Consider the following 20488-nt stretch of genomic DNA (forward strand, 5'->3'; position numbering starts at 1 on the left):
GGTATCCAACCAATCATAGCCCGTATTTTGATGACGACGTAAATACACTTACGTTTTGGCGGCTAATTTAAAATTTTAAAACCCACGTGTCGATATCGATACTGGATGAAAAAACGAAGAAAAAATTTAAAAAATGATTTTTTAAATAAATTTTTTTTTATTTTAATTTGTTGCATAGACAATTTTTCCGTGAAAATTCATTTTAAAAAAACATTGTATACATGATTGTATAAAAGGTTTTTGGTTTTATTTTTTTTTAATTTATGGTATTTTGTTTTTCAAAAATTGTCTTGACTATTCAATATCTTCAAATGTGTATAATTATAAATTATTAGAAACAAAGAATGCGGTGGTTTCTCATTGTTTTTTTCTTGGATTGTAAAAAAACAATTAATTTCAAGTAATTAAATCATTTTATAACGAACTATTTTCGTTAAGAAAACACTCTAAAAAATACTTTTTTATTTTAGTTTATCATAAAAACAGCACCATTTTTTTATTTTTTTATTTTAAAAACACTAGAAGTGGAATGGCTGTAATATCAAAATAAACCCCTCAAAATGGCGTCCAAAAACATTATTTCATTTAAATTAAAGTTTAGTTTGAAACCTTAGCAAAAAATATTGCTAAGCCTTGGCCATTAAAGTTTTGTTTGAAACCTTGCTAAGCCTTGGCCAATTACAAATGCAATCATATTTTGTTACTTCAAACAAAGTGTGTTTAAGCCTATTTTTGGCGGCCATTTTGGGGGGTAATTATTGGGTTTAACTTAAAAATTAAATTACCTTTAACAAAAGTAAAATTTGGGGAGGTGGTGGAAGGATACAGTTTGAGGGCGGGGGGGCGGGAAGGATCTACTTTTTCAATATTTTTTTGGCAGCTTTTATGAGCGGTGTGAGCGTAGATAGACTCTCCGCTTTCAAGAGGAAAGAATGTTGCAACAATTCCTCGGCAGTGGCTCTTTTATCAACGTCCACTTCCAGGCACTTGTCCAAAAAATTCTCCAATTCGGGGGAACGTTTTTCATTACCTTTTAAGACTGGTTTTCCATTATTGGCGATCAAGTAGAGGGCTTTTAAGGGGGTCTCGTTCAAATAGGGAGGTTCTCCTTCTATCATTTCAATTACCATTATCTAAGGAATGGCAAGTAATTAAATTTTAATTTAATTACTAATTTTAAGGAGGAAAATGAAGTGGAGGAAATTAATTAATTTACCCCCAGACTCCAAATATCAATTTTATTTCCATAATGTTTTCTGGTTACTACTTCAGGCGCCATCCAAAATGGGGTGCCAACTTTTAAGATGAAAATAAAGAAAATGGAAATTTGAAATAAAATTTAATTTTCTTATTTTATTTTTAAATCAGTTTTAGAAAATTCCCCCGACTTTTATATCAGTTTTAGCAAATTCCCCTGACTTTTATACCAATTTTAGAAAATTCCCCTGACTTTTATACCAATTTTAGAAAATTCCCCTTACTTTTATACCAATTTTAGAAAATTCCCCTTACTTTTATACCAATTTTAGAAAATTCCCCTTACTTTTATACCAATTTTAGAAAATTTCCCCGCCTTTTATATCAATTTTAGAAAATTCCCCTTACTTTTATATCAGTTTTAGAAAATTCCCCTTACTTTCATATCAGTTTTAGAAAATTCCCCTTACTTTCATATCAGTTTTAGAAAATTCCCCTTACTTTCATATCAGTTTTAGAAAATTCCCCTTACTTTCATATCAGTTTTAGAAAATTCCCCTTACTTTCATATCAGTTTTAGAAAATTCCCCTTACTTTCATATCAGTTTTAGAAAATTCCCCTTACTTTTATACCAGTTTTAGAAAATTCCCCTGACTTTTCAATCAGTTTTAGAAAATTCCCCTGACTTTTCAATCAGTTTTAGAAAATTCCCCTGACTTTTCAATCAGTTTTAGAAAATTCCCCCGACTTTTATATCAGTTTTAGCAAATTCCCCCGACTTTTATACCAATTTTAGAAAATTCCCCCGACTTTTATACCAATTTTAGAAAATTCCCCTTACTTTTATACCAATTTTAGAAAATTCCCCTTACTTTTATACCAATTTTAGAAAATTCCCCTTACTTTTATACCAATTTTAGAAAATTTCCCCGCCTTTTATATCAATTTTAGAAAATTCCCCTTACTTTTATATCAGTTTTAGAAAATTCCCCTTACTTTCATATCAGTTTTAGAAAATTCCCCTTACTTTCATATCAGTTTTAGAAAATTCCCCTTACTTTCATATCAGTTTTAGAAAATTCCCCTTACTTTCATATCAGTTTTAGAAAATTCCCCTTACTTTCATATCAGTTTTAGAAAATTCCCCTTACTTTCATATCAGTTTTAGAAAATTCCCCTTACTTTCATATCAGTTTTAGAAAATTCCCCTTACTTTCATATCAGTTTTAGAAAATTCCCCTTACTTTCATATCAGTTTTAGAAAATTCCCCTTACTTTCATATCAGTTTTAGAAAATTCCCCTTACTTTTATACCAGTTTTAGAAAATTCCCCTGACTTTTCAATCAGTTTTAGAAAATTCCCCTGACTTTTCAATCAGTTTTAGAAAATTCCCCTGACTTTTCAATCAGTTTTAGAAAATTCCCCTGACTTTTCAATCAGTTTTAGAAAATTCCCCTGACTTTTCAATCAGTTTTAGAAAATTCCCCTGACTTTTATATCAGTTTTAGAAAATTCCCCTGACTTTTATATCAGTTTTAGAAAATTCCCCTTACTTTTATATCAGTTTTAGAAAATTCCCTGACTTTTATATCAGTTTTAGAAAATTCCCAATTTAAAGTACTCTAATTTCTTGCCAATTTCTAAAATTTCCCTGAATTTTCTAAAAACTCTGGCAGACCCTTAGAATATTCAGGGAGATCTTTAAATAAGTACTCACCCATGGTTTTCCTTTTCTCATTGGGTTTAATATGTGCGCAAAATCCAAAATCTGTGACTTTAACGGAACCATCCATTCCCAATAATACATTATCACTCTTAATATCTCTGTGGAGAATTCCTTTAGAATGCAAAAAGGCAATTCCCTGCAAAGTCTCCCTGCAAACAGCGGCAATCTGTCCCTCTCTCATCACAGTCTCAGTCACCACATCAGTCAACTGACCACCTTCCAAATACTCCATGACTACCCACAACTCAATCCCAACAATAAAACTATCAACATAGTTGACTAGGTTTGGATGCCTTTTCAAAGAGATAATTAATTAATTAAAGTTAATAGGGTTTAATTAACTTGGGGAGCTTACTTATTCTCTCTCATGACTAGAATTTCCGTAATAATCAACTCTTTTTTGGGTTGTTCATCCAAATTCATGGTTTTTATGGCTACTTTTTCATTGGTGTCCTTGTCAATTGCGGTATAAACTACTCCAGATGCCCTAATGAAGGTCAAGAGGTCAAATTAAGCTTCTTTTCCCTTCTAAACTACTCAATTAAATGCAAGAATGAGGGTCAGGGGCCAAATTAAACTCCCATTTCCATTATACCACTCAAAAACTGAGGTCAAAGGTGAGATTAAGCTCCTATTCCCTTTTAAACTACTCAATTAAATGCAAGAATGAGGGTCAGGGGTCAAATTGCATTAAACTACTCAATTATTAATGAAAAACTGAGGTCAAAGGTGTGATTAAGCTCCTATTCCCTTTTAAACTACTCAATAAAATTTATGATTGAGGGTAAAAGGTGAAATTACATAAACTACTCAATTATTAATGAAAAACTGAGGTCAAAGGTGAGATTTGGCTTCTATTCCCTTTTAAACTACTCAATTAAATGCAAGAATGAGGGTAAAAGGTCAAAATACATTAAACTACTCAATTATTAATGAAAAATTGAGGTCAAAGGTGAGATTAAGCTTCTATTCCCTTTTAAACTACTCAATTAAATGCAAGAATGAGGGTCAGGGGTCAAAATACATTAAACTACTCAATTATTAATGAAAAATTGAGGTCAAAGGTGAGATTTAGCTAATGTTCCCCTTAAACCAATAAAATTAAATATAAAAGATGATGTTTAAAGGCTTCTAATTCCTCAATTAAACATGAAAATGGGTCAAAGGTTAATGATGAATTCATGGACAATGACATGATGTATATTTACCCTGATCCAATTTTTTTGAGCAAGGTGTATTTCTCCTCAGGATTGGCTGGATTTACGATACTTCTTAGACGTCTCATGATCTCAGCATCATCTATTTTATTTTGGTCACTGTTGCTTTTGGTTCTCAATGTTGTTTTGCCTCCTCCTCCCACATCCTCTTTCAAATCATCTTCCAATTTCTCCTTTTTCTCAACATCAAGAGATGTTTGGTTTAAATCTGACACCATTTCATCCAGGGTTTGATCCTCATAATTAAAACCTCCCTAATTAACAATTAAAACATTGTAAAAATATATTAATTAAAGGAATAAAATTATGGGGTAATTAGGGAATAAAATTATGGGGTAATTAGGGAATAAAATTATGGGGTAATTAAGGAATAAAATTGTGGGGTAATTAAGGAATAAAATTATGGGCTAATTAGGGAATAAAATAAGGTGTAATTAAGGGATGGAATTGGGTGTAATTAAGGGATGGAATTGGGTGTAATTAAGGGATGGAATTGGGTGTAATTAATGGAAGGAATTGGGTGTAATTAAGGAATGGAATTGGGTGTAATTAAGGGATGGAATTGGGTGTAATTAAGGAATGGAATTGGGTGTAATCAAGGAATGGAATTGGGTGTAATTAAGGAATGGAATTGGGTGTAATTAAGGAATGGAATTGGGTGTAATAAAGGATTAAAAGTAACAAACCTTTTCAACAACAGGACTGGGTAACTTTGAATATGTTTCCAGTGTTGGTGGTAATTTCTTTTTAATATCAACATTTGTGGTGACTGTCATTCCATTAGTTTCCTGATCATTACTTTTCCTATGACTCGAGCCAGTCTCGGATGGTTCAGACTCCTCAGCCATGGCATCTTCAATTTCTTTGGATTCCTCATCAGCGGTATCATTAGTAATTAAGTATTTAGTCTCCCCAGGCTTCCTCTTAATCGAATGAACGTAATATTTCAAGGCTTGTAGAACAGCGGCAGGATTCTGGTTCTTATCCTCTTCACTGATATCAGAGTTTTGTAATAATCTGACCCAGGCATCGGGTAATCCCACAAATTCCCCAGTTTGGGAGTCAACTCCGACATGGATTAACTTTTTGACCAAAAATGGGGCCCCAATCTCCGATGGTTGATTTGTTTCTTTGGATGATTTCTTTGAACCCTTTTTGTTGGGACGAAGTTTGCTTAGATTGTTTAGGAAACTCATGTTTTAACGATTGTCTGAAGTTTAGTTAGTTAACTTTTGGAATAAGTTTTAGGCGTGAAAATCCATGAAAATTGCTTGGTTACGATAAAGCAGCCAAGTGGAACCTCACTAAGAATGAAATTTTGGGGTAAAAACAAGTTAGGTATCGTTCACGGCCTTGAATTAGAGATACAACCTTAATAGGGTCTTTAAAATTAACATAAAAAATGGTTCATTTCATTATAATGACATGACACCAAAACTTAGCTACTTTTTTCTAATTTTAATCAAGTGTAAATCAAATATATTAAACATTATTCAATAGTTTAAAACATCAGCTGTCTTTGGGTTTAATTTTGTGATGAATATTTAGGGTCTTTTATAATTTATTTATAATAAATTAATCCAAAATTCGTTTCCAAGGTGCCTTAGTATTTCCTGTTTGTTAATATTTAAAGTACTACTAAAGTAGGCTTAGATAAGGCCAAGGCTTAGCAGCGAAACGCGGAACTTGACCATTTAAAACGGCTCGTATCAGTTAATGTAAGAGTATTAAGAATCAAACTCACTTCATGAATTAAAGCCCAATTAGGTTAATGTCCATAATAGTCGATTTTGAGATCAAAACACCCGTAAATACTTCTATTTTGAAACAAAAACGTAACCAGCGCCTTGCGGTTATCCTAGCACCTTTCGTCCTTATCCCAGTGGGCTAGTTCCTTTCGTAGAAAAAACATAACAGAGAGAATATAAAAGGAGTGCTTAATGGTCAAGGTATAAACATGGAACAACAGCTTCCGATGGAGTTGAACTGCATTTATTTCATGGAACATAGCCCTATTGTAAAATGTCTTCTTTAAATTAGGATTGTTAATCTTACATCTAGACAAAAATAGTCTGATTCATAGGGATGATGTCAAATTAAAAGTAATAACGCTTGCTACTTCTTTACTTTATTCTCAATGAATTTGTCCTTGAGCTAAAGTTTGGGGGTAGGAATCATTTGGCAGTCCACGAGTCTAGACTACTATAATGACTCCTAGACGATGTCGTAGAAAATTATTACTTTAGGTAACTGGACCCCCGCAGGACCGGTTAAAATACTCCAATCAGGGTTCTGGACTCGCCAATGAATAATAAAAATTCCTCCTCCGTGACTCGGAACACGACTGCCCGCCGCCCTTCTGGAGAGAGGGGGGGGGGGTCAGCAGCGGCAGCGCGCGCAATGCGACGTCATGTAAACGAGATCTGACGTCAGAATGGTGTCGTGACGAAGACGAATACGCGTTTTCTATCAAAAATGGCCGCGTGTGGACGCGATGGTAGCGAAGTCTCGTCAACAAGTAAACAAATCAACCATAATAACAATAACAAACACGTCGCGACCGATACCCCAAAGTGTCAGCAATCCGCAAACAAAGTAATTGTCGCGAAAAACGTCTCGGAAACGGAACCAAAACTTTTCGCGCCAACCTTTCCCAACCTTCCTGGTTTGCCTACCACCTCGACCGAGGGCGGGAAAAAAGCCAAGGCCCAAACGCAAACTCCGGAAAAAGCTAAAAAACGTGATAAACACGAAGAAAAATCTAAAAAACGCGATAACGGTGACACTCCCGAAGCCAAATTACACCCAAAAATGTTGTCACTCGGCAAGGAGGGTCATTCCAGACCCAAATCAGAGGGTAAGTACTTGGTTTCATCATGGTTTGGTTTCACTTTACACTTACACTAAGACATACGCTGCTTGAAGCCCATAATTCGAAGTAACGTTCCACATTTGACACATAGCAACCGTATATATCGTATTTTCACCTCAATCTAGTTGTGTTTGTAAATAATTGACCGCGTTTAGTAATCTAGTGTCACCCCATGTTAATTTGCTATAGCCCCTACTACTGTCAAAGGCAGGTAACTGACATGGCATGACTTTTGACGTATTTACTTTTTTGACTAATATGCTTATTGACTGATGATTTAGATTAATTGCACTTATTCCCTTATGATTTTGATTGTGTTTATTCCCTTATGATTTAGACTAATTGTTTTTATTCCCTTATGATTTGGACAAATGTTTTTATTCCCTGATGATTTAAATTAATTGTTTTTATTCCCTGATGATTTAAATTGTTTTTATTCCCTGATGATTTAAATTGTTTTTATTCCCTGATGATTTAAATTGTTTTTATTCCCTGATGATTTAGACTAATGTGTTTTTATTCCCTGATGATTTAGACTAATGTGTTTTTATTCCCTGATGATTTAGACTAATGTGTTTTTATTCCCTGATGATTTAGACTAATGTGTTTTTATTCCCTGATGATTTAGACTAATGTGTTTTTATTCCCTGATGATTTAGACTAATGTGTTTTTATTCCCTGATGATTTAGACTAATGTGTTTTTATTCCCTGATGATTTAGACTAATGTGTTTTTATTCCCTGATGATTTAGACTAATGTGTTTTTATTCCCTGATGATTTAGACTAATGTGTGCATATTCCCTGATCATTTAGATTAATGTGTGCATATTCCCTGATCATTTAGATTAATGTGTGCATATTCCCTGATCATTTAGATTAATGTGTGCATATTCCCTGATCATTTAGATTAATGTGTGCATATTCCCTGATGATTTAGATTAATCTGTGCATATTCCCTGATGATTTAGATTAATCTGTGCATATTCCCTGATGATTTAGATTAATCTGTGCATATTCCCTGATGATTTAGATTAATCTGTGCATATTCCCTGATGATTTAGATTAATCTGTGCATATTCCCTGATGATTTAGATTAATCTGTGCATATTCCCTGATGATTTAGATTAATGTGTGCATACTCCCTGATGATTTAGATTAATTGCTTCCCAAATGCTTTGGTACACATTTGCAGAGAGCCCTGACATTCTTTACCTATTTTTAATAAATAAAATCCTACCTGTTTTGGGTGAAAATGACGTGTAGGTCGCGAGGAACAACATCGTTCTCATCATGGCAAGAAAAAACACAAGGAGAAGAAGAAAGAACGTCATAAAAAACATGAAAAACATCGTAAAGGTCCACCAGAAAAAGATAAACCAGTAAATGGAGGAAGTAACGTAACCATCCCTGAGAAAAAAATCCACCAAATGGATTATGTTCAGAGGATCCTACCTTCTGGCTTTGAAAGAGCCACTTTCCCAATTTCATACCCTTCAACAAACAATGGAGATTTATCTGATGAGGAGTCACTTTCTCCCGAAACTTTCCCCCCAGTTGAAGAAAACGAGAGTGAAGCCAATAATGTTGATGTTGAAGTTTTAACCGCGAAAAACAGTAACAAACCTGGATTATCATCCCCTGTTAACGTTAAAACACCTGAAAAATTGACACCACATGTCAAGGATGATGGACTGTCCCTTAAAACAGAAATACAAAATGGGAAATCGGAGAAAATTTCTTTTAAAATTGATAAAAATATCCCTGAAAAGGTTGAAAGAGTTTCGCCTAAAACTGAAACACAGACAGGTGTGGGAATACTAAGCCCTAATAAACTTGAAAAGGTCGAGAAAAACCTGGACAAAGTGTCCCCAAAACTTGACAAACCCGAAAAATCAGAAAAAAATAACCAAAAGATTGAAAAAGTGTCTCCGAAAAAAGTGGAAAAGTCAGAGAAACTATTGTTAAACATTACAGACGATAAACAATCAATTAAAACTAATGTACAACTCGTTAACTCTGAGAAAATAGTCCTAAAAACGGAGAAAAACACACCTGAAAAGAGAGAGATGGCGGAAAAAACTTCTGTCATTGTTAAAAAGAGTGTTATTGAGATTGCCAAGAGTGTAATCATACCTAGTAACGAAACTCGAGAGTCCGTTATAAGCATTAACAACGCGACCAACTCGCGACACGACACTGAAAAAGTGTCAAATGAATCTTCTTCAAAAACGAGAGTGGTTTTGATTTTGCAACCAAATTCGGTTTCAAATAAACTAATACAACAATTGAAACTAACGAAAGAATCAACTGTTGTAAGGGAGTGCTTGAAAAATGAAGCCCAGGTCGCCGCCATTCACCCCAAAGAAGCTAAAACTCCGATAAAACTCGTGGAAAATCAAGTTCAAAGTCCAAAAAACGTTTGTGAAACCCCCTTGACCAATGAAATTCATTTTGAGGATAAAACTACGGTGAAACAAACCAAATCAGTGCCCGAAGAGACAAAGAAACTTATTACCACTGAAACTTCAACAAATTCGGTCATAAAGGCTTTGGAACACGAAAAAACTAGTCTCAAAGTTATACCTGGTGTTGCGGAAGACGAAATTATGACCAAAGGACCAATGGACATCGTCCAAGATCCTGAGGAAGCTAAAATTATGACCAAAACACGCGTCATACCTTCTATGACCCTTGTCAATGAAAAGTCACGAAGAACTCCTGAATCGACCCATTTTGCAATACCAGTGATGTCGGAATGTAAAATTATGACCGCTGAAAGTCCAACTCAAGTTATTGGGCCATCTACCAATGATTTTGCGTCTAATTCGGTCATAAAAACGCCAGAAAAGGACAAAACTGTTCGTAAAACGCAACCTGGACCAATTGAAGATGATGAAATTATGCCCCCCAAAACTCAAATCAAAGAAAATACAGTCATAAAAGTCATGGAAAGCACGTCTGAAAATGAAAAATTTGATCCTGGAACAATTGGACCATCAACAATTGAACCCATGGACTTAAAACCGCCAGAAACTGATGGACCACTTGACGAATCAAATATAACTAAGATTGTCACTGAAAAGCAAGCAGTGGAGAATTCAGTTATAAAAATTGTTAAAAAAGATCCAGTCGAAACTGAGGGAATGAAAGACACTAGACTGAAGTCTGACTTGAAATTGAATGACGCCAAGACATCCGACTCTTTGAAAGGGTCAACTGAAACGACTGTTATAAAGACGACGTTAGAATCCAAATCCCAGAGCAAAGTTCATAAACAACATAAAACACACAAGTCCAAGAACAAACATGGTGAAGACTCGAAACGGAATGGAACCAAAATTTTGAACGAGACGAAATCCACAGAAAAATCTACCGAATCGGTTTCGCGACAAGTTGAAATTAAAATGCATCCTGAAAAACTCGCCAGAAGTTGTGAAAAACTAATTGAAAGTCGGGATAAACTTATCAGTAGTGAAAAATTCGTGGAAATTCGAGGAAAAACAACCGTAAACCCTGAAAAACTCGTGGAAATTCGAGGAAAAACAACCGTTAGCCCTGAAAAACTCGTGGAAATTCGAGGAAAAACAACCGTTAGCCCTGAAAAACTCGTGGAAATTCGAGGAAAAACAACCGTTAGCCCTGAAAAACTAGTGGAAATTCGAGGAAAAACAACCGTTAGCCCTGAAAAACTAGTGGAAATTGGAGGAAAAACTACCATAAACCCTGAAAAACTCGTGGAAATTGGAGGAAAAACATCCGTAAACCAAGAAAAATTCGTGGAAATTCGAGGAAAAACAACGGTAAACCCTGAAAAACTCGTGGAAATTCGAGGAAAAACAACGGTAAACCCTGAAAAACTCGTGGAAATTGAAGGAAAAACAACGGTAAACCCTGAAAAACTCGTGGAAATTGAAGGAAAAACAACGGTAAACCCTGAAAAACTCATGGAGGATAACCAAAAGTCAAAGCTTGAAGAAGAAAAACTGATTGAACTTGACGGAAAACCTACCACAAACCTCGAAAAACCTGTGGAAAATCATGAAAAATCAAAGGGACACGAAGAAAAGCCAGTGACAACTTCTGAAAAAGATGTGGAAATCCATGAAAAACACAAAATACCGCGTGAAAAAACTATACCAATCCCAGATAAAGGTAAAGAACCAACTTTACCCGGCATCCCAATGATAAAACAAGAACCAAAAGATGAACCGTGCAAAGATGATAAAAAAGGGACAATTACCGAAATCGAGTCACCATCGAAAGACGTCAAACCCATAACCACCATCCAAAGAAAGTCGGGAATCATGAACGAACAGCCCAGACGTTCCTCGGAATCCTCGACTACAACAAACCAAAGACTTTGTTCCCGTTGTAAAAGACATACGATAAAACGTCACAATGTCGGCGTCCAATGTCGTCGAGACCGTGTAGGAGGGACTCAACAACCCTCGACAATCCAATCTCAAACTTCTCCAAGTAGTACTACTACTTGTCCCAAAGTTAATCTTCACGACAATACGGTTGCCTTATCATTGAAATCACCTCGTTTACCAACGACCCTGTCCTTTAACGAATTTCCTCACCTTAAATTCGGACACCTCTTTCGAAAGGAAATGTACCCTAACGGAGGGGCGTATGTCCTGCATCTTTATTGGGATGAAATCTCGCATTTCAACGAGGCTGACACGAATACACTCGCCTACGAATTCTTGAAAGAAACCTTCGCGGAGTCGCCGATTGGCGTGGCAAAATACGTCATGGGCATCGTACACAACTCGGCCTGTTATCTACCCGACTTGATGGAACACTTCGCTGAACGATACGGGAACCTAACAGTTAAAATGGGGATTCTGGGAAGACAATCCGACATTGAAACTACGACAATGGAAAAATACCGAGATCAAGTTCACAAAACGTACTCGAAAGGGACATTCCGTACGGGACCCTTGCATCAAATTAGCGTTGTAGGAACAGTCCACGAAGAAGTCGGTGGTTACTTCCCCGATTTTCTTTCTATGTTGGAACAGAGTCCATTCTTAAAGTTAACGATGCCCTGGGGAAAGCTAGCCATAACTCATAACCTAAACCCTCAAGAGAGCAACGATGGACCCATTGTTTGGATTAGACCCGGGGAACAATTGGTTCCAACTGCCGAAGCGATATCCGCCGATAAAAGCTCTAAATCGCCTCAGAAACGTAAACGGGGTGGTTTTAATGAACTGCGAAATTTGCAGTATCTACCCAGGGCGTCTGAACCGCGGGAAATTATGTTCGAAGATCGGACAAAGTGTCACGCCGACCATGTGGGGCAAGGATTCGAGAGACTGACCACAGCGGCGGTGGGAGTTTTGAAAGCTGTGCATTGCGGGGAACCTTATGATCACAACCGTATTACGAAAGACGTAGTGGCGTTTCACGCTGGCGATTTCAATGATTTGACCACCAAGTTGCAGTTGGATCTGCATGAACCGCCTGTTTCCCAGGTTTGTACTTAAAAGTTTTTTCTTTCTCATAGTTAATTGGAAAAGGTACAGTATTGCTAGTTTTTCTTACACGAGGACAAATACAAGTTAAGTTAGTTAGAATGGACATGTTAGCTTAACATTAGGCCATCGTAGCTAGCGTATTGAAGGAATTACTCAATGGTTACCTTATCATGGTACAGTACCTCTTAGTTTTTCTTACACGGGGACAAATACAAGTTAATTTAGTTAGAATGGACATGTTAGCTCGACACGAGGTCATCGTAGGGGGTGATAACAAACGCAGTCACTGTCCCAACTAATTCATTACCCTTTCTCTTTGCAGTGCGTGCAATGGGTCGAAGACGCTAAACTAAACCAACTACACCGGGAAGGTGTACGATACGCTCGAATTCAATTGACAGACAACGATATTTATTTCTTGCCTCGCAATATCATTCACCAATTTCGGACAGTCACAGCCGTTACTAGCGTCGCGTGGCACGTCCGTCTGAAACAGTATTACCCCTCTGGAACTAACTCGACCTCTAGTTTAACCTCGTTAAGCAACAACACCACCGCGAAAACCCCCGTTAAAGACGAAGTCAAAAAAGTGAATAAAAATAATACACCAAATAAAAAACACGGCAACTCTTCAATAAACGAAAAGAAAAAGAAAGTGAACGAATTTTCCGTCAATTCTCCGTCCAAAAAACTGTCCCAGAAGAGTAATACGACGATGTCCCCAATAAGTTCGGGCGGCAAACATCAGAATGTTCGCGTTAAAACTGAATCAAACGAAACAATACAATCGTCTAAACTTAAACACGCTAAGAAACATTCGAGGTCAATATCGGAACGCTATTTAAACAACGCCAATAAACTATTTAAAGATCAGGTGGAAAACTGCGCGGAATCAGTTAGTTTCATTGTCAAATCAGCCGTCGATGCTGTATCAAAAGTTTACCCCGTTTCCAACTCGGATAAAATTAAAACGAACAAAAAGTTAGTCGAATCCAAACGAGATCGCGAAGACAAAGCCCTCTCCGATAAGAACGAGGACTTAAATACGTCAACGAAACAACAACAGAATCTAAAACGGAAACTAAATGACGAAGAGAAAATTAAACAACGCAAGAAGTTACTATTGCAAGATGAGCGTCGTACCGTGGGGGAAATTGGTGGTGGTGAACATCGTAGTAATGACGACAACAAAGTTAAGGAGGACTCCGTATCCAGAGAGGAGAGGAAACGAAGAAAGAAGGACAGGAAAGAGCGTGAGGAACGTCGCAAAAGATTGAAGTTGGACGTGAAGAACAATGGAGAAGTTAAAGAAAATAAGCTAACGGATAAGTCCACAACTGACCATAAAGTCGATAAACATCGTCATCGTAGAACCTCGACGGAATCTTATAATTCAAACTCCTCTTCTAAACGCAAATGCGGTGGTAACGATGGACCCCAACCACCCGAACCGAAAAAGTTCAAACTGGACGATTTCGTTATGGTTAAGAACAGTAATACATCAAGTTCCGGTGGCGGTGGTACCAAAATTAAAAGCGATAATCATCATACGTCATCGTCATCGAGTAAATCATCATCAAACAAAAATAAAGAACATAGATCATCAAAATCGACATCTTCGTCATCCAGTGAACATAAACACAGAAGTGGTAGTAGTAGTGGTGGTGGTAGCGGTAATGGGACGGAGAAACACAAGGACAGACATCACTACCATCATCATCATAAGAAGTCGGATGATAAGTTGAGGGAGAAGAAAAAAGATGGTGGTGGAAGGTCATTGGGTGGTGATGAAAAACGGAGGAAGGATGCTGCAACTGTTGCCAGCTCAAAGGACAACAACAAAGTTGTTGATGTTGTAGTTACAAAGGACACCGAGGTTGATGTTGCGAGGCCTAAAGACGCGTTGGTTGATGTTTCGAGGTCAAAGGACACAGAGGTTAATGTTGTAAGGTCAAAGGACACAGACGTTGATGTTGCGAGACCTAAAGACGCGTTGGAGGATGTTGCGAGGACAAAGGACACAGACATTGATCGTGCGAGGACTGAGGTATTAACCGTCGATGCCGCATTAACAAAGGACAATGCAGTTAATAGTGGTCCATCACAGACCACGAATACCGACATTGAAAGGTCAAAGATCGCGGTGATCAGTCCAAATGACGCGTCGAACACTGAAACGCGCTCTTTAAAAGATAACGCGACCCCCACTAATCCATCAGACGCGACGACAAGTTTAACAATGGACATTGTGACGCAACCGGACAATACTTCGCGGTCATCAACAGACAACAACAACCCAATTCATGTTAAAAATGATAACATTACGCCATCGCTAGTGCCTAACGCCACCGAAACGTTAAATTCTGTTACACAAACAACCAAAACTTCACCCTCGGTAAATTTAACATGATCATACGAGACCCACTTTTGCTAAATATTTATCATATATGATGTATATAATTTATATTCTCCGTTCTCCTTCATTCTATGCAGCATTTACGATGATAAAAAACAAACATAAACCATAATTAACATGATCATAATTAAGTTTGCATTAAGTTAAGTGCGATAGTTTAAAAACGATAAATAATTTTTTAAAAATGCAAAATATTAATTCATAATCATATAAAAGTGTAAATTATTTTTTTTTTGGTTTTTCATACGTATTAACCACGTATATATATATATTTATAAATTTTTAAAAAAAACAAAACCTATATAGCTATAGATTATTTTGTTTGTTATATTTTTTTTTGGTTGTTTTTAAGCTTATTTTTTCCCCCAATAAGCTCAAGTTATATTACGGTAGTCAGTAAAAGACGTAGATTTAGGTGGGATTTCTATTATTGTTAATTAAAAGTTAATTAAAATGTTTAATCTAAACGCCCACCACCCACTCTTGCAAATCAATAGCTAATTACGATAGACTTAATTGACAAGAATTAAAGTTAAAACTTGCGTAGTACTACCCCAGAGAGTTTAAAAACATCTTAAAAAACAAAAAAACAATATTATTTTAATTTGTCGGGCAAAAATAAATAAAAATATGTAAGTAGTCTTGTAAAAAATAAAAAATGCTTTTAAAAATTAAAATTTAAAAAAAAAAAAAAAACAACTACCGTATGTATATAAAAAATAATTTGAAAAATAAAATTGGGCAGTTTTAAATATATTTGGTTTAGTTATTTCAACTATTTAGGCCTAATTGGATTATTGTTAGCACTTAAATTTCCTTCCAGATAATTTTTAGGCCTATTAAAGTTCAAAATAGGCTTTAAATTGACATAATTAAAGTTAATACTATCAAATAAAGTTAATATTTTCGCAATAGGTCATATTATAGTTCAGATTAAAATGGATTTAAACGGATACCCCCTCATTCTATAGTCAAAAATAGGCTTAACTCTTATAGGCCGAAATATAATAGTTAGGCTTAGTACTTGAGTTTTCTTCCTACGGTAAACCAAAATAAACTTTTAGTTATCATAATTAAAGTTAGTGTTAAAAAATTAAGTTAATATTTTAACAATTAATCGTATTATAAGCAAGATTAAAGTGGATTTTAAATATAATAATAATAATCCATCATTTCTTTGTGCCAATTATAGCTTGGGGGCGTGTCGTAATCCCCGGCTTCACCCTCACCCTGCACATGTCAACCCCCTACTGAGAGAGGGAAAGTATCTATACTACAATACAATGTATCTTGTCAGTACTATCAACCCTACTCCTAAACAATATATGATTCATAGACAACAGACCTCGTCAATACACTTAAAATAATCGGTTTCTAACTACTATAGCAACCGTTTGTTTTGATTCCTGTCTTCCGCGGCGGAAAAACTACAGAGCGTTTTTAGCTAAGCCTAAATGTTAAATCCTGATTTAAATAATGACGAAAGCAATAATAATAATAATAGTAACGAAATTGAAAAGATATTGGAAGATGAACGGGCACGTTGCGAACAGCACAAAAACAATTACACATTACTTAAAATTGAAAATCAGAAAATACGCCAAGAATACGCGTCGCTGCAAAATGAAATGCGGCAAATTTTAATCGAATGCAATCAATTTAAAGATGCAAGCGAAAAATCTGTCGAAATGGCAAGCAAGGCATTGAGTCACAAACAAACCGAGATTGAAAATCTGCGGCAATTGGTTCGTACTATCGGGCTTAAATTGTACTATCGTTTTATTGCGACTAACAGTAATATTAAAAATATGCTAGCTCGCTGCGAATTCGCCTAATGTTCTACGTCACACGATTAAAAAAGAATTCGAAGCCGCGATTGAAGTTCAAATGAAAGAAACGGAAGAGGAATTGGAAAAATTTCGGGCAGAACGTCAACAATTACGGTACGATAACGCGGTACTTAAAACGCAATTAGAAACGAACGAACTCTCGCGTCGTAGAGAGATACAAGAACTTCGAATTAAAACTGATCTAGAATTGCGAAATTTAACCGATGTCAGAGATAATCTAAGTCGGGAATTATCACAGATAAAATCGCCATCAGCCAACGTAGAAAATAGTAAAAAATTACGCGAATCGCAAAAAGACGTTAATCAACTGAAATCGCAAATTAATAGCCTAAAAAATGAGCTCGAAGACGCGATAAGTTCGAAAGAAATTGCAAAAATGCAAGCTGAAAATACTACTCGCAATTTGACAAAATTAAACGCGGAGCAATTAACAAAGATTAGGAATTTAGAAGTGAGTTAATTGGTGAATATGAAATTAATTCAAATAATATTGCAAATATTGTTGCGGTTTTCTATTAGGCCGATAGATCCAGTTTGCAACTACGTCACGATTCGTTGCAAAATGATTTTGCAAATATTAAACAGGAAAATCTTAAACTAACAACGGAAGTAAATGCAAGAAAAAAGGAAACTTTGCAATTGAGAGACGAGCTATCAAAAACAGTTCACGAACGTGAAATTGAAAGCTCCGAGGCCAAAATAATTAATGCTCAATTAAAAACCGAATTCGAAAAAGAATTAGAGAAAGTAAACGCCAAATTATCATGTATGAAATTAAATTAATTATAATTAACAGAAGATCCCAAATAACAAAAGAAAACCAATTCTATCCTTAAATTAAACAGGTTCTGAACTAAGTTTGGAAATGACGAAGGAAAATTACAGTAAATTGGAACAGACATTTAAAGATCGGGAAAATTCATTCAAAACTACGATACAAAGTTTAAGAAATCAGGAGAAAGAAGCTAATCAGAAGGCGTACGAACATTAACATTAATCTCGGATTCAATTCCGAATCAATAAAAATATTATCTTCGTGTTTAACAGATTGGATTTTGAGATTGAGTTAAAGGAATTGTCACACGCGAAATCCCTAATGGAATCCGATGTCAAAACTAAAGATAACAAGCTCGAAAATGCCCTCAAGGAATTAAAAGATACCAAAATGAAGTTGGAAAAAGAATCAACGCAGTTAAAGTAAAAATTTCAAAGAACTCCTTCTTAACTTTTGGTTCCCTTAACTCTTAGCCTAGTTTGTTTCAACAAAGAATTCTGGTAATGGGATGGTATACCCTAGGTATGTAGGGATAGGCGTGTCGCGCTGCGTGCTGGGATTCTAGTCCGTCTCAAAAAGAAACTACCACAGAACGCGTGCCTTATGTCAACTAAATTTCACCTTGAGACAGAGTTTTTGGTCTTTCTTAGAAATTCTCTCTAAACTGGACAGCGTGTGGTCCCCGAGCGGTGGTCCCCACCCCCTTTTATCACCTCTGATTCCTATCTTTTCTTTTAGTTACTCCTGAATAACCCCCCACAACCTGTCTCAACTTGACAGGGTAATGGAGCCGGGGGGGGGGGGCGTATTTCTTTAAAGGGTCCCGCACACCCCTACTTCTATGTTAGGGGTAGGAGCTATTTTTTATCTGGTACCCCGCACACCCCTACTTCTATGTTAGGGGGAGGGGGTATTTCTTTAAAGGGGACCCGCACACCCCTACTTCTATGTTAGGGGGAGGGGCTATTTTTTATCTGGTACCCGGCACACCCCTACTTTTACGCTTTGTAACTTATGTTAGCTTCACTTTCCCTTTAATCTCTTTGCTATAACTACTCTAATCAGTTCAGTTCAATTCCCTTTATAGATTATTGAACCAAAACAATTCTGAATTAGAAAACGGACTAACCCAACGTCAATTAGACATTAAAATCCTTAATGAACATTTAACTAAAGAAAAGGAGAAGATAAATGAAGTACAAAGACGCGAGAAAGACTTAAAGGAACAGTATCACAGTTTAAAAGAAAATTTTCAAAAAATGAGTGAAGAATTAGAAAGGACTAAAACGCAATTGGTGGATGAACGACAAGTTTCGGAGAAATTATTAAAAGATAAAATAGAGGATTGGGAAAGAGAAAGGAATCAACTTATACTCAAAATAGAAAAAGCTGAGAAAATAACCCTAAGTGAAAATATTGCACTTTGCAATGAAGTCTCAGAGTATAAAAAGGTTTGTCCATTTTTGTTTTTTTTTGGGGGGGGGGGGACTATTTTTAGAAGTTATAATTCATTTTGAACATTTTTTGTAGAAAATAAAAGATTTAAATAAAACAATCACTAAACTAAACATAAAAACGGAGAAATTGGAAGTAGAGAAGAAAGAAATAGAGTATGTTTGTTTGTTTATTTATTTGTTTATGGGTATTATTATTATTTATTTTAAAATGAAACCGCGCACTTAAAACATGGTTTAAACTGCTATTGTCTTTTTGAAGGAGTGAAAGTGTTCCTTTGAAAAAGTACCAGTTACTTCATCTTCAATTTGAAGATTTGCAACGTAAACAACAAGAATTTAAAACAATTTTACTAACAAACCCCTTAAACACCAATTTTCGTAACTACTAATTATATTTGTAGACAATTTTATACAAATAATAAAGATGGTTTTTGTACTTACAGTTTAGTTACTTTCAAATTACTAAATTCCTTCCCTGTCTCTAGGTGGATTTGGTTTCCGGTATTTTTTCTCTGGTCTAAAAATATAATTAAAGTTAATTAAAGATTTAAAATTGATTTAATTTTTTTTAATTAATAACACTTACTTTTTAAGCCAACCGTGTTTAGTTGTGTACGTAATATTTTGCAGTTCATAATTTGTTGGACCATCAGGTGAGTACCTATTCATATCATCTAGACGGTACTCAGTTTTAAGGACTGAATCTCCTTCATTAAGAATGGGTTTGGATTCGGGTAAAGGCTAAATAATTAAAGTAAATATAAGTAATTTTCTCAACAGATTAAATTGTAATTATAATTAGTTTAAAATTAATTGTAATTACCTTTGAATGTTCATAAGGAAATGGTACTTCAGGATGCCAGCAGAAAATTGTTCTACCATCATCACTTAAAACTACCCAGTTGTCTCTATAAAATAAATTTGACACTATTAAGCCTACATTAAGAATTTTTGATTATTTAATTTGTTCCCAATTAATTAATACCTTTCTTTTAAAATATCATCTTTCGTTGACACACTGCGGCATCCTTTGATTGCGAAACCTATTGAAAAAAAATTAAAACTGTTAAGACTTGGCTGCCTTAATGCACTATGGCCAAGGCTTAGGTCATGAACACCAAATAAAATTAACCCAAACTCATTATACACCATTTTATGTCCCGTTATTTTAAAATAAACAATAATATAATGGTATTTGCATTAAGTTATAACAAAATTAAGGATTCTTACATTGTTTTTCGATAGTTTTCTTTGTTAATTGTCGTGTAAAATTACACAAACCTAAAGCGGTGGATCGTAACATTTTTGGGTCTGAACTAGCAGACGCCACACTAAAGAAAGGGCTGTAAATCAGCAAACCGCTAGAAGACAGAACCAAAATAATCTGCGAAAATTCAAATTACCTAAGCCTTGGCTTCAAATAAATAACACATAAAACATATTATTATTCTAAAATAAACAATAAATATGACCTACTTATAACTGTATG

At 35.5% G+C, this 20488-nt stretch overlaps 4 protein-coding genes across 5 annotated transcripts; 2 read left to right on the plus strand and 2 right to left on the minus strand.

Annotated features, from left to right (window-relative positions):
• Window positions 1-134: 134 nt before the first annotated feature.
• Pak3 (p21 (RAC1) activated kinase 3) lies at window positions 135-6028 on the minus strand. Its single transcript, XM_089846834.1, has 7 exons — window positions 5887-6028; window positions 4829-5446; window positions 4134-4396; window positions 3281-3412; window positions 2917-3218; window positions 1217-1296; window positions 135-1133 (listed from the first exon to the last, which is right to left on the minus strand). The coding sequence occupies exons 2-7, from the start codon at window positions 5336-5338 to the stop codon at window positions 855-857; spliced, it is 1566 nt and encodes a 521-aa protein (XP_089702960.1). The 5' UTR covers window positions 5339-5446; window positions 5887-6028; the 3' UTR covers window positions 135-854.
• mRpL42 (mitochondrial ribosomal protein L42) lies at window positions 5906-20321 on the minus strand. Of its 2 annotated transcripts, none has more exons than XM_089846836.1 (6): window positions 20230-20321; window positions 19985-20042; window positions 19823-19907; window positions 19586-19740; window positions 19441-19516; window positions 5906-6036 (listed from the first exon to the last, which is right to left on the minus strand). In XM_089846836.1, exons 1-5 carry the CDS (start codon window positions 20300-20302, stop codon window positions 19462-19464), a joined length of 426 nt encoding a protein of 141 aa, XP_089702962.1. In that variant the 5' UTR covers window positions 20303-20321; the 3' UTR covers window positions 5906-6036; window positions 19441-19461. The 2 variants fall into 2 exon arrangements, with proteins under 2 accessions (XP_089702962.1, XP_089702961.1); XM_089846835.1 differs by lacking the exon at window positions 5906-6036 and adding an exon at window positions 19151-19298.
• LOC149653889 (uncharacterized) lies at window positions 6570-14911 on the plus strand. The gene is made up of 3 exons (XM_089846659.1): window positions 6570-6999; window positions 8279-12498; window positions 12824-14911. The coding sequence occupies exons 1-3, from the start codon at window positions 6618-6620 to the stop codon at window positions 14909-14911; spliced, it is 6690 nt and encodes a 2229-aa protein (XP_089702785.1). The 5' UTR covers window positions 6570-6617.
• On the plus strand, window positions 16238-19435 carry LOC149653890 (uncharacterized). The gene is made up of 8 exons (XM_089846833.1): window positions 16238-16662; window positions 16733-17218; window positions 17287-17533; window positions 17613-17745; window positions 17815-17964; window positions 18630-18993; window positions 19073-19152; window positions 19259-19435. Exons 1-8 carry the CDS (start codon window positions 16372-16374, stop codon window positions 19386-19388), a joined length of 1881 nt encoding a protein of 626 aa, XP_089702959.1. The 5' UTR covers window positions 16238-16371; the 3' UTR covers window positions 19389-19435.
• Window positions 20322-20488: the final 167 nt, after the last annotated feature.

Source organism: Phalangium opilio, unplaced genomic scaffold, assembly GCF_054372755.1.
Source record: "Phalangium opilio isolate 3A_F unplaced genomic scaffold, DU_Popi_V2 ptg000081l_1, whole genome shotgun sequence".
NCBI lineage: Eukaryota > Metazoa > Arthropoda > Arachnida > Opiliones > Phalangiidae > Phalangium > Phalangium opilio.

Coding starts and splice junctions, on each gene's coding strand:
- LOC149653889 (XM_089846659.1), top strand. CDS start 6,618: ATGGCCGCGTGTGGACGCGATGGTAGCGAAGTCTCGTCAACAAGTAAA. Junction 7,000..8,278: donor TTCCAGACCCAAATCAGAGG/GTAAGTACTTGG, acceptor AATGACGTGTAG/GTCGCGAGGAACAACATCGT. Junction 12,499..12,823: donor ATGAACCGCCTGTTTCCCAG/GTTTGTACTTAA, acceptor TTCTCTTTGCAG/TGCGTGCAATGGGTCGAAGA.
- Pak3 (XM_089846834.1), bottom strand. CDS start 5,338: ATGAGTTTCCTAAACAATCTAAGCAAACTTCGTCCCAACAAAAAGGGT. Junction 3,219..3,280: donor CTAGTCATGAGAGAGAATAA/GTAAGCTCCCCA, acceptor CTCTTTGAAAAG/GCATCCAAACCTAGTCAACT. Junction 1,134..1,216: donor TTGATATTTGGAGTCTGGGG/GTAAATTAATTA, acceptor GCCATTCCTTAG/ATAATGGTAATTGAAATGAT.
- LOC149653890 (XM_089846833.1), top strand. CDS start 16,372: ATGTTAAATCCTGATTTAAATAATGACGAAAGCAATAATAATAATAAT. Junction 16,663..16,732: donor TTGAAAATCTGCGGCAATTG/GTTCGTACTATC, acceptor AAAATATGCTAG/CTCGCTGCGAATTCGCCTAA. Junction 19,153..19,258: donor GTAGAGAAGAAAGAAATAGA/GTATGTTTGTTT, acceptor GTCTTTTTGAAG/GAGTGAAAGTGTTCCTTTGA.
- mRpL42 (XM_089846836.1), bottom strand. CDS start 20,302: ATGTTACGATCCACCGCTTTAGGTTTGTGTAATTTTACACGACAATTA. Junction 20,043..20,229: donor GAAAACTATCGAAAAACAAT/GTAAGAATCCTT, acceptor TTTTTTCAATAG/GTTTCGCAATCAAAGGATGC. Junction 19,741..19,822: donor TTCCTTATGAACATTCAAAG/GTAATTACAATT, acceptor TTAATTATTTAG/CCTTTACCCGAATCCAAACC.